A 12,853-nucleotide genomic window follows, 5' to 3' on the forward strand; every position below is an offset into this window, starting at 1 on the left:
CAGTAGAGTAAAAGGGAAGGCATGGGGGGGAGGCAGCTGATCTGGACTGAACAGACTGAGTCCCCCATTCTGTTCTCTTGTGAAGACTATTTTATTGACTGAATGCTGTTCCAGTTCTAATAGACCCTTGTTTCTGGGACTCTCTGCCTGGTTGTTTGTCTGGTCTCTGGGACTCTGCCTGGTTGTCTGTCTGGTCTCTGGGACTCTCTGCCTGGTTGTCTGTCTGGTCTCTGGGACTCTCTGCCTGGTTGTCTGTCTGATCTCTGGGACTCTCTGCCTGATTGTCTGTCTGGTCTCTGGGACTCTCTGCCTGGTTGTCTGTCTGGTCTCTGGGACTCTCTGCCTGGTTGTCTGTCTGGTCTCTGGGACTCTCTGCCTGGTTGTCTGTCTGGTCTCTGGGACTCTCTGCCTGGTTGTCTGTCTGGTCTCTGGGACTCTCTGCCTGATTGTCTGTCTGGTCTCTGGGATTCTCTGCCTGGTTGTCTGTCTGGTCTCTGGGACCCTCTGCCTGGTTGTCTGTCTGGTCTCTGGGACTCTCTGCCTGGTTGTCTGTCAGGTCTCTGGGACTCTCTGCCTGGTTGTCTGTCAGGTCTCTGGGACTCTCTGCCTGGTTGTCTGTCTGGTCTCTGGGACTCTCTGCCTGGTTGTCTGTCTGGTCTCTGGGCCTCTCTGCCTGGTTCTCTGGGACTCTCTGCCTGATTGTCAGTCTGGTCTCTGGGACTCTCTGCCTGGTTGTCTGTCTGGTCTCTGGGACTCTGCCTGGTTGTCTGTCTGGTCTCTGGGACTCTCTGCCTGGTTGTCTGTCTGGTCTCTGGGACTCTGCCTGGTTGTCTGTCTGGTCTCTGGGACTCTCTGCCTGATTGTCTGTCTGGTCTCTGGGACTCTCTGCCTGGTTCTCTGGCTGATCTCTGGGACTCTCTGCCTGGGTGTCTGTCTGGTCTCTGGGACACTTGATTCATGCGTACTGGACGTCTCTCCCCTAATGGATTATCTAAGTGGATATGGTCTCCTGTTCCTCTAGCAGCACAAGAGGCAGCTCAACTCCCACTGTTGTAAGGTAACAGTCAGGGCTTTTCCTTCCTTATCTCCTTCTCTCCGTGACTCAGTTGACTGAATATGTCCTATTGAGGTCTGCCTTGAGCAAATGTGGAGTGGTGTAGTTGGCTGTGAAGGAATGGATTTGATTCAGGACCCTCACAATACAGTTTCACAGACTTATTCTGAGCAGTGATGATATGGAACTCTAGCAAAGTGACGCTGGTGAGTAGTGAATATGTTTGGAGCGTTATTTAGCATGGCATTCAGTGTGCTCCCATTGTAATGCTGTTGAGTTACTGTCAGACTGTTTGATTTTGTTTTTAAAGGTAGTAGCTATTAGCTAGTCAACAGAAAGTAATACTTTATACAACGTTTTGTCAGCAACACTGTGAACACTTTTGTTATTAGAGGCAACAGGGCTTTGTTCATTTGCCTGTAACTTGTTAACAGACTGGTCAGGTTTGTGTTGTGTGTTCTGGAGAATGACCAGGACAGGTGGTCCCCATTGTTCTTGTCTGATTTACTGCTGCTACCACACATGTTTTAGTTATTGATTAATTGAACCTTTATTTAACCAGGTAAAACCCATTGAGGTTAAAACCCTATTTTGTGAAGGAGACCTGGCAAGAAGGCAAAACAGGGGAATAGCAGCGTGTCCAGAAAACAGAAAAATACAGAATACACACAAAAGACAGTGTCACAAGTTGAAGACACTATTGAAGATTAGAAACAACTGCAGTTTTCACAAACAGTGTTGTCAATCAGAGTCTTAACAGGCAAAGACACTAACTCCTCTAACTTTACAATCTTCTGAAACATGTTCCAGGATGAAGGGGCATTATGGGAAAATGATTGTTTTCCCATCTCAGTTCTAGCCTTAGGAACAAACAAGGACAGCAGTGACTGTGAATGAAGACTATATTGAGTGACTGATCTGGGCATTAAAGAACAGAGGTACAAAGGCAGCATGGCAGCTAGGACTAATGCTGTTTCCACAAATAGCCCTCCCTCCCTGAGAGAAAGACAGAGACAGAGAGAGACAGAAAGGGAGAGAGGGAGTGTGAGGGACAGAGAGAGACTATGAGGTCATGGGACACAGTTTATTGCCTGTATTTAGGCTGGAGGACCCTCCACTTCATATCTGTTCTTTGTTTAGTTGGGAGGAGACACTCCAGAGTTCTCAGCATCCAGAAGAATGTTTGGCTCAGTGAATTGCCTGCATTCTGTTCAGACTGGACATTGGATGACAGAATGGAGGATAGAACACAGAACATTGCGGTCTGAGTTCATGCTGGCTGAAAGGTAGAACAGTACAGAACAGTACAGTAGAGTCGACCCACATCTCCTCTCATTGTGTGCTTCTATAAATGGCTTATTCCTCTAATGGCTATTGCAGGTCTGAGGGGAGGGACGCTGGTTCATGTGTTTGAGCAGTTTCCCCTCTTTTAGTGCATGTCCAATGGGTTTCCATGTGCTGTGGACCAGAGGCATAACATCACTGTAGCAGATCCAGGCTGGGTGGAGGGGGACCGCTGTCTGCTTTCCCTACTCTGTATTCCTTAAGGTCCTGTGTGTGTTCCATATTGTCTGACTCTCAAATGGCTCCCTATTCCCTTTATAGTGCACTACTTTAAACAAGGCCCATAGAGCTCTGGTCAAAAGTAGTGCACTATATAGGAAATAGGGAGCCATTTGGTATGCACCCTATGTACTGTAGCTCAGGGCAAGAGGATGTAGCTGGTTACAGGGGAAGGTTGTTGTAGTACTCAGCTGTGTGAAACCCACCCTGTCAGCTAACAGGACAGCTCTGTAAACAAAACCATCAGAACGTAGCAGGACTTAACAGTGAAGGACATGGACCTTGTGGCTGTAGCTACGCTGCAACAATATCCATCCTTGAATTCTAGTGGGGAAGCCTGTCACCTTGTACAGTAGCAGTACAGTACAATAACCTCTACAGTGTTTATCCAGCGTATCTCTCATCCTCGTCTCTCCCCTCTCAAAGCCACAGCACCACAGCTTTAGGTCTGAGGAGATGCTAAACTGATGTAAACTATAGTTATGTTCCTGACTCCTGAAGTCTGATAGTATCACACACACACACACACACACACACACACAGTGACAGTGGTTTGTTCTGTCTCTCTGCAGTCAGATATTGGAGGAGGAGAAGCTCCAGCAGAAGGAGAGGACACGTATGGAGATGAGACGTCAGGTCTCCGTGTCCTGGGACTCAGGGGGGTCCGACGAGGCGCCGCCTAAAGTAAGAGCTAACACACACACACACACACACACACACACACACACACACACACACACACACACACAGATAGAGAGTCACATGCACACTTTTATACACACACAGAAGTACATTAATAGACACACACGCACGCACGCACGCACACACACACACACACACATAGCACATTAATAGACACACACACACAGAAGCACATTAATAGACACACACACATACACACATAAGCACATTAATAGACACACACACACACAGCAACTTTATGCCTTGGCCACGAGGAGGTCACAGACGTTATCATCAACACCTATCTTGGCAGTCAGTCTGTCAGTTGGCTGCTCCCATTACAAGAGGAGTTTTCATGGTATGACATCTGTAAACACTGTACATAAATACAACAGTACAGTCAAGCTCGAGGCTTTAGTCAGTGACTCCCTCAGGAATTACACATGGAGTCAGGTGGAGTCTACATGCTTGGAGCCACAATTTCAGTTCTGTTGGTCAGACTGTCTGTCCGTTAGACATTATTCTGAGGGAAACGTTCTTCGTAGCTTCACCTCTTCCATCCTCTATTGTTATTTAGAGAGCTTTCATTTTCTATCTGATATACTCATGTCATTTCTGTTCCCAGTGTTCTCTCTGCTGCAGCTGTTCGCCTTATCTAAAGCCTTATCTATTGTTGACTCATGGTCCTATTCTCAGGAACTAGTCTCCACCATGGACAAACACTGCTGGCTGCTGTGACTGAACAGCTCTGTGTACAGCCACCATATCAACCCAGCAAAAAAAGAAACATCCTCTCACTGTCAACTGCGTTTATTTTCAGCAAACTTAACGTCTGTAAATATTTGTATGAACAAAGCAAGATTCAACAACTGAGACATAAACTGAACAAGTTCCACAGACATGTGACTAACATAAATGTGTCCCTGAACAAAGAGGGGGTCAAAAGTAACAGTCAGTATCTGGTGTGGCCACCAGCTGCATTAAGTACTGCACTGCATCTTCTCCTCATGGACTGCACCAGATTTGCCAGTTCTTGCTGTGAGATGTTACCCCACTCTTCCACCAAGGCACCTGCAAGTTCCCGGACAATTCTGGAGGGAATGGCCCTAGCCCTCACCCTCCGATCCGCCAGATCCCAGACGTGCTCAATGGGATTGAGATCCGGGCTCTTCGCTGGCCATGGCAGAACACTGACAGTCCTGTCTTGCTGGAAATCACGCACAGAATGAGCAGTATGGCTGGTGGCATTGTCATGCTGGAGGGTCATGTCAGGATGTGCCTGCAGGAAGGGTACCACATGAGGGAGGAGGATGTCTTCCCTGTAACGCATAGCGTTGAGATTGCCTGCAATGACAACAAGCTTAGTCCGATGATGCTGTGACACACCGCCCCAGACCATGACTGACCCTCCACCTCCAAATCAATCCCGCTCCAGAGTACAGGCCTCGGTGTAACGCTCATTCCTTCGACGATAAAACCAGAATCCGACCATCGCCCCTGGTGAGACAAAACCGCGACTCGTCAGTGAAGAGCACTTTTTGCTAGTCCTGCCTGGTCCAGTGACGGTGGGGTGGGTTTGTGCCCATAGGCGACGTTGCCTTACAACAGGCCTACAAGCCCTCAGTCTTGCCTCTCTCAGCCTATTGCGGACAGTCTGAGCACTGATGGAGGGATTGTGCGTTCCTGGTATAAATTGAGCAGTTGTTGTTGCCATCCTGTACCTGTCCCCCAGGTGTGATGTTCGGATGTACCAATCCTGTGAAGGTGTTGTTACACGTGGTCTGCCACTGCGAAGACAATCAGCTGTCCATCCTGTCTCCCTGTAGTGCTGTCTTAGGCGTCTCAGGACGGACACTGCAATTTATTGCCCTGGCCACATCTGCAGTCCTCATGCCTCCTTGCAGCATGCCTAAGGCACGTTCACGCAGATGAGCAGGGACCCTGGGCATCTTTCTTTTGGTGTTTTTCAGAGTCAGTAGAAAGGCCTCTTTAGTGTCCTAAGTTTTCATAACTGTGACCTTAATTGCCTACCATCTGTAAGCTGTTAGTGTGTTAACGACCGTTCCACAGGTGCATGTTCATTAATTGTTTATGGTTCATTGAACAAGCATGGGAAACAGGGTTTAAACCCTTTACAATGAAGATCTGTGAAGTTATTTTATAACCACCATTTATCTTCTAATACTGTGTGATGACTATTGATGGGAACTATTTTATCAAGAGACTATTTTACCTTGCTGTTTTCCCCCACTGACTACCCTGCTGTCTTCCCACACTGACGACCCTGCTCTCCGCCCCACTGACGACCCTGGTCTCCTCCCCCATTAGTTCCTCTACCAGCTCTCTGCTTACAGCTTATCACCTAGCTGGCTTTGTCTTCAGCAATGTTCCATCATGTCTCAATGTGCTTGTTGTGCTCTGTCTGTGTGTCTGACCACATCTCCCTGTGTCTCAGTGTCTCTGTTCCCTTGTCTCCCTCTGTCTTGTCTGTCTGTCTGTCTGTCTTGTCTGTCTGTCTGTCTGTCTGTCTGGACCCTCCCGTCTGTCCGGTCCCTCCCGTCTGTCTGCCTGTCTGTCTGTCCGTCTGTCTGTGTCATCATCATCATCATGCTATACCTCCCTGTGCTTTGGCTCTCAGCCCTCCCTGTGCTTTGGCTTTCAGCCCTCCCTGTGCTTTGGCTCTAAGTCCTCCCCGTGCTTTGGCTCTCAGCCCTCCCTGTGCTTTGGCTGTCAGCCCTCCCTGTGCTTTGGCTCTCAGCCCTCCCTGTGCTTTGGCTCTAAGCCCTCCCTGTGCTTTGGCTCTAAGCCCTCCCTGTGCTTTGGCTCTCAGCCGTCCCTGTGCTTTGGCGAGCACCCCCTTCCCCACCACAGGTAGTACTACACCCTCCATGCCCCCTGCGGTTGTCAGGTCCTCTACCCCCACCTCCACACTGACAGGCTGCAGCCACCCCAAAAGCAGCAGCTGACCCATGCAGTCCACAGATCCATACATGTTGGTGGGACAGCACAGAGGGCCACAGCATTAAATAGATCAGAGCTGTAAAGGTTTTGACATACTCCAGTCTAGTGGTGTCTCTCTGAAAGACACACAGCAGGGCTGGACACTGTCCAGCTCCAATCCAGGGATTTCAGTGTCAAGTTATGTAGACAAATCACTGTCTGTTTCTCATAGGGCTCCTGTTAGGATGCAACAGCGATCCGTTATAGTGCTATTTCACTTTGACAAGAGACACAACATGGCTTCAAATCTAGTTAGATGATTATTGTGGATTTGTTCAAAGCTGTGGGCTAAATACTTACACTGAATATGACGGCACACACACTAGAGTCACATGAACTTCCATTTAGAAATAAATCATGTTTTGGTCCATCGTAGATTTAGTGCTTTTCTTTGTTGAATATTGTGACACTAAGCTGTTAGGAAAGCGGCATGTTGTCTTAACACATACTAACACAATGTGCCTTGGCCTTGAGGGGGAAATGCTATGGAAATGTCCTCAGGTTGTCACTCACTTTCAGAGCCTGTGTAGGATGCTTGTGTAATCGTTGTCCCAAATGGCACCCATTTCCCCTATGTAGTGCACTACTTTTGACCTGGGCCCATAGGCCTCTGGAGGAAAGAAGGGCACTAGGTTAGGGAACAGGGTTCCATTTGGGATGCAGTATGCAGTACTGTACAGCAGGGTGACGTCTCCTCCCACCAGATCTTTGGATGATGCAATCTACTGTTATTCTACCATGAAAACATGCTGCTCTCATTGGTCCTTTTTCAACACGGTTGGTTGATGCTTCCGTTGTCGTCATCTTAGCCATCCCAACGTTGTGTACAACCATGTAGAATGTTTCTATTGTACGTATTCTAAATGAGTATCTGAACTCTGTAACTTGCACATCATTTCCTGTTTCATTTCCACCGTGTTGTCACATGTTGTAACTTACAGCCTGTTCTGTTTCGTTCACTGTCTTTTGCTAATCGGGAGGTTTGGCCTCGAGAAGCTTACTGTGAAAAGGTCTGTAAGGTAGATGTCTCGCTGTGATTAAATATAAGGAAAGTCTGAGTGCAATGCTCAGTGGAGGAGGAGATTGTTGCCTGCCTGCCTATCAACATGTCACCCTGAATTGGAGATGATTATTCTACCCTCATCCCCCCCATCCCGCACCAAAAATAACCAAATAACCATCAACTCTACTAAGTCCAACACCAGAACTCTCATATAACTCTTTTGTGAATGTTGAACTAACTGCCTGCTTGTTTCATAGCCTTTCTTTGTTTCCCTTCTGGACAGCTCTAACACTGTCCACACACATTGCATCTGTAGTTTGTGTGTGTGTGTGCGTGCGTGCGTGCGTGCGTGCGTGCGTGCGCATGCGTGCGTACACCTAGCTCTATCTAACCCAGACCTAGCTATGGAGATGAAACAGCAGCATGTATTTAACAGAGCTCTCTGTCTCTCTCTCTGTATAGCCCAGCAGACCAGGGTACCCCAGCCCACGCTCCAGTGAGGGGTTCTACCCCAGCCCACAGCACCTGGGGCAGCCCACCCACTACCAGGTAGAGCAAGGAGAGCTGGTACACAGGGGGGCAGGTAGCCTAGCGGTTAAGAGCGTTGGACCAGTAACCGAAATGTTACTGGTTTGAATCCCTGACTAGGTGAAAAATCTGTCGATGTACCGTTGAGCAAGGCACTTAACCCTAATTGCTCCTGTAAGTCACTCTGGATAAGAGCATCTGCTAAATACCTCTAATGTAAATGTTAAATGTGTTATAACATCATAACCACTAGCAGGTAGAGCAAGGAGAGCTGGTACATTGTGTTATAAAGTAGTTATAACAGCATAACCACTAGCAGGTAGAGCAAGGAGAGCTGGTACATTGTTATAAAGTAGTTATAACAGCATAACCACTAGCAGGTAGCCTAGCTACTACAACACACTGACAGAGAGACATGAGACAGTACCCTGTGTTTATACAGTAGTTATAACAGGCCTTTCCCTAGATGTCATGGGATTCTGTTTTTGTAGTTGGGATATTGGTCGTTCCTGATCTAAGTAGATACATTACTAATTCAAAGGCCCCTGTCCTTCCCAGATGGCAGGATACCCAGGCCCCAGTGGGATGTACCCTCCCCAGGCATCCCACGATCCCCATGACACCTGGAACCACCACCGGCAGCAGGACCTCCCCATGTGGTCTCCCAACATGGAGGTAAGGATCTGGGGATGGACCAGTGTTGTACACCTGGTGCTCCCAATAACAAGATGGTACTGTAGTAGCGATTTAGGTTGGTGAGGGACAATACACTGATTCTCTCTCTCTATCTTTCTCTCTCTCTAAATCTCTTCTTTTTCTCTCTTTCTTTCTCTCTCAATTTGTATCTCTTTCTCTCTCACTCTCTGTCTCTCTCTCTCTCTCTCTCTCTCTCTCTCTCTCCATGTGTCTGTCTCGCTCTGTCTGTCTTTCTCTCTCTTTCTTTCTTTCTCTCTCTCTCTCTCTCTCTCTCTGTCTGTCTGTCTGTCTGTCTGTCTGCCTGTCTGTCTGTCGCTCTCTCTGTCTCTCTCTCTCTCTGTGTGTCTGTCTTTCTCTCTGGGTGTCTGTCTGTCTCAGGACAGGGGGTCTCTGGACATGCAGGTGATGGGTCAGGTTCTGCCCCCCCTCCTGATGGAGGAACAGCTGATGATGCAACAGCAGCAGATGGAGGAGGACCAGCGGTGGCTGGAGCATGAGGAACGCTTCCTGGTAATAACACACACGCTATACTGTATATACACACAAACCACACACACACACACTATATATACATACACACATACCACACACATATACAAGCACACACACACACACTATACAGTGGGGCAAAAAAGTATACAGAAAATCACATTGTAGGATTTTTTATGAATTTATTTGCAAATTATGGTGGAAAATAAGTATTTGGTCACCTACAAACAAGCAAGATTTCTGGCTCTCTCGCTGGCTCTCACAGACCTGTAACTTCTTCTTTAAGAGGCTTTTCTGTCCTCCACTCGTTACCTGTATTAATGCTACCTGTTTGAACTTGTTATCAGTATAAAATACACCTGTCCACAACCTCAAACAGTCACACTCCAAACTCCACTATGGCCAAGACCAAAGAGCTGTCAAAGGACACCAGAAACAAAATTGTAGACCTGCACCAGGTTGGGAAGACTGAATCTGCAATAGGTAAGCAGCTTGGTTTGAAGAAATCAACTGTGGGAGCAATTATTAGGAAATGGAAGACATACAAGACCACTGATAATCTCCCTCGATCTGGGGCTCCACACAAGATCTCACCCCGTGGGGTCAAAATGATCACAAGAACGGTGATCAAAAATCCCAGAACCACACGGGGGGGAACTAGTGAATGACCTGCAGAGAGCTGGGACCAAAGTAACAAAGCCTACCATCAGTAACACACTACGCTGCCAGGGACTCAAATTAAGCCAGTACATGTCCAGGCCCGTCTGAAGTTTGCTAGAGAGCATTTGGATGATCCAGAAGAAGATTGGGAGAATGACATATGGTCAGATGAAACCAAAATATAACTTTTTGGTAAAAACTCAACTCGTCGTGTTTGGAGGACAAAGAATGCTGAGTTGCATCCAAAGAACACCATACCGACTGTGATGCATGGGGGTGGAAACATCATGCTTTGGGGCTGTTTTTCTGCAAAGGGACCAGGACGACTGATCCGTGTAAAGGAAAGAATGAATGGGGCCATGTATTGTGAGATTTTGAGTGAAAACCTCCTTCCATCAGCAAGGGCATTGAAGATGAAAAGTGCCTGGGTCTTTCAGCATGACAATGATCCCAAACACACCGCCCCGGGCAATGAAGGAGTGGCTTCGTAAGAAGCATTTCAAAGTCCTGGAGTGGCCTAGCCAGTCTCCAGATCTCAACCCCATAGAAAATCTTTGGAGGGAGTTGAAAGTCCGTGTTGCCCAGCAACAGCCCCAAAACATCACTGCTCTAGAGGAGATCTGCATGGAGGAATGGGCCAAAATACCAGCAACAGTGTGTGAAAACCTTGTGAAGACTTACAGAAAATGTTTGACCTCTGTCATTGCCAACAAAGGGTATATAACAAAGTATTGAGAAACTTTTGTTATTGACCAAATACTTATTTTCCACCATCATTTGCAAATAAATTCATTAAAAATACTACAATGTGCTTTTCTGGATTATTTTTTCTCATTTTGTCTGTCATAGTTGAAGTGTACCTATGATGAAATTACAGGCCTCTCTCATCTTTTTAAGTGGGAGAACTTGCACAATTGGTGGCTGACTAAATACTTTTTCCCCCCACTATATATACATACACACAAACCACACACATACACACTATATATATATATATAATGGATGTGTGGTATATAATGGATGTGTGGTATATAATGGATGTGTGGTATATAATGGATGTGTGGTATATAATGGATGTGTGGTATATAATGGATGTGTGGTATATAATGGATCCGTGGTATATAATGGATCCGTGGTATATAATGGATGTGTGGTATATAATGGATCTGTGGTATACCACACACACATACAAGCACACACACACGCACACTATATATATATATACATACACACACACACATACCCCACACACAGACACACTATATATACATACACACATACCACACACACACAAACCACACCTATACCACACACATCCCACACACACATGATCGTTGTACAGACTTGCCTCCTGTAACCCCTCTGATGGTGATGCAGGAGATAACAGACCTGCCTCCTGTAACCCTTCTGATGGTGATGCAGGAGATAACAGACCTGCCCCTTCATGTTCTGTTTTCAGGGTGTTTACTTACAACTGTAATGTCTGACACAAATGTACTTCATCATTCCTTGGAAAGCCCTGTGTTAACTGTGCACAGATGCCGTACATTATGTTTTGCACTGGCTTCATACCCCTCAGTTATTTTAGTAGTACCATATCATTATCTCTGAGATGTGTCCCAGAGCGCCTCAGTTCACGTCTTGGATCATTTTTTACATTCAACGGACAAAGACGATTCAGAGAAGAAAGGGGGAAACAAAAAGCATCGTCTTGTGTTTTTCAGACCTTTGGCAAAGCTGTCAACTTTTGTGTGTTCTTAAAGTGTTGTATTGTGTGTGTGTGTGTGTGTGTGCATGTGCATGCCCAGGTGTGGCTAAAGCAAATTCCTAGCTAATGATAGGTTTGTCCCTCCATGCACCGTCAAGTATGGTAAACTTATTTTGACCCACAGTTGGTGAAGGCAAATGTTCTTCGCTGGAAAGCTGAGTAGGTTGTATGTAGTTTAGACCCGTAGACTCTTATTTCATACAAGGGGAGGGACTACTAGAAGAAAGGAAGGAGAGGACCAGGGGAGAGAGATAGGGAGGGAGAAAGAGACAGAGGTGGAGAGATAGAGACAGTGAGGGATAGAGAGAGAGAAACAAAGAAGGAGGAAGAGAGAGAGGCAGGCGAACAGAGAAAGACCGCTATCTGGCTGCATGTTCACTTTGTGTAAGTCAGTCAGCGAGCCAGTCAGTCAGTAAGTCAGCGAGCCAGACAGTCAGTCAGTGAGCCAGTCAGTCAGTGAGCCAAGCCGTGTAAACAGGAGTAAACGTGGGGAACCTCTCTCATCCTGTTGATGGAATTCCTAGCAGCTCCATGCTCTCCTCCCAGGCACTGAAACACCCAGCAGAGAACAGCAGTCCAAAGGATGCAGGTTTTCAAGTCCTTCCTGGGAAAACTGGTACAGCATTAGGGAAGGAGAGAGGAATGAGAATAGTTTGGCAGGCAGCTGGCGTGAGACTGAAGTTTTAATAAGTTAACGGGCAGAGCAGCAGCAGGAGTACATTTGCTGCGCTGCGGGATTCTAAGCTGTGTACAACTGTTCCTTCTGTGTTGAAGTGCTAGAAAGATAAATCATTGAATGTGCCGACTACTGTAGATGTTAAAATATATTAGCATACTAGAAAAAATATTAATATACTAGAAAACAAATATTATCATACTAGAATTGATGCTCATCAAGAAATAACAGCGACAAGTGCACAGGAAAACCATTTAAAACAACTGTAGGCGCGTTACAGCGCATTAGATAAAGTCGCTCAGAAGATGTGGTTTTAGCTGCAATCTAATGTCGACTTTTCTTGTGGAAAACGGTATGAGCGATGTAAGGGTTTTATGCATGCGCAGTTGTTGGGTCTCGATCCTTCTGCAAGTTGGATGAGCAGCGCATTTGCCTCAGCAACAGAGAGTCACGTCAAAGACTAGCTAGCTTACATTAGCTGAAACCCTATATTACAATACAACACACACACAAATAATAATGACCACTCCAAGGATCAAGTGGAGAATGTCTCTCGTTACCATTTTCTCCTGTGTTTACGTAGCAGTGATTTGTATTTGTCATGATATTGTATATTCATTTTGATTTGATCTGACTGATTTGAATATCAGTGCATCAGATGTCATACCACTGTTATAGCAAAGTAATGTCCATTATCACTGTGATATAGAGAAATAATGATTGTTTTCCACGTTG

General features: G+C 46.4%; 1 protein-coding gene across 14 annotated transcripts in view; it reads left to right on the top strand.

The window, feature by feature from the left end:
- The window catches only part of LOC110520760 (focal adhesion kinase 1), a 149,498-nt gene that overhangs the window by 124,097 nt on the left and 12,548 nt on the right, over positions 1 to 12,853 (top strand). For 7 of the 14 annotated variants that reach the window (XM_036965993.1, XM_036965997.1, XM_036965999.1 and 4 more), the window contains 4 exons: positions 3,190 to 3,301; positions 7,764 to 7,850; positions 8,388 to 8,504; positions 8,904 to 9,035. In XM_036965993.1, the coding sequence (XP_036821888.1) occupies positions 3,190 to 3,301; positions 7,764 to 7,850; positions 8,388 to 8,504; positions 8,904 to 9,035 (448 nt within the window). Of the gene's footprint in view, positions 1 to 1,106; positions 1,261 to 3,189; positions 3,302 to 7,278; positions 7,318 to 7,763; positions 7,851 to 8,387; positions 8,505 to 8,903; positions 9,036 to 12,853 lie in introns of those variants that run through there. The other 7 variants (XM_036966028.1, XM_036965972.1, XM_036965967.1 and 4 more) reach the window with 3 other exon arrangements.

The sequence above is a fragment of the Oncorhynchus mykiss genome, chromosome 3 (assembly GCF_013265735.2).
Source record: "Oncorhynchus mykiss isolate Arlee chromosome 3, USDA_OmykA_1.1, whole genome shotgun sequence".
In the NCBI taxonomy this organism is placed as follows: domain Eukaryota; kingdom Metazoa; phylum Chordata; class Actinopteri; order Salmoniformes; family Salmonidae; genus Oncorhynchus; species Oncorhynchus mykiss.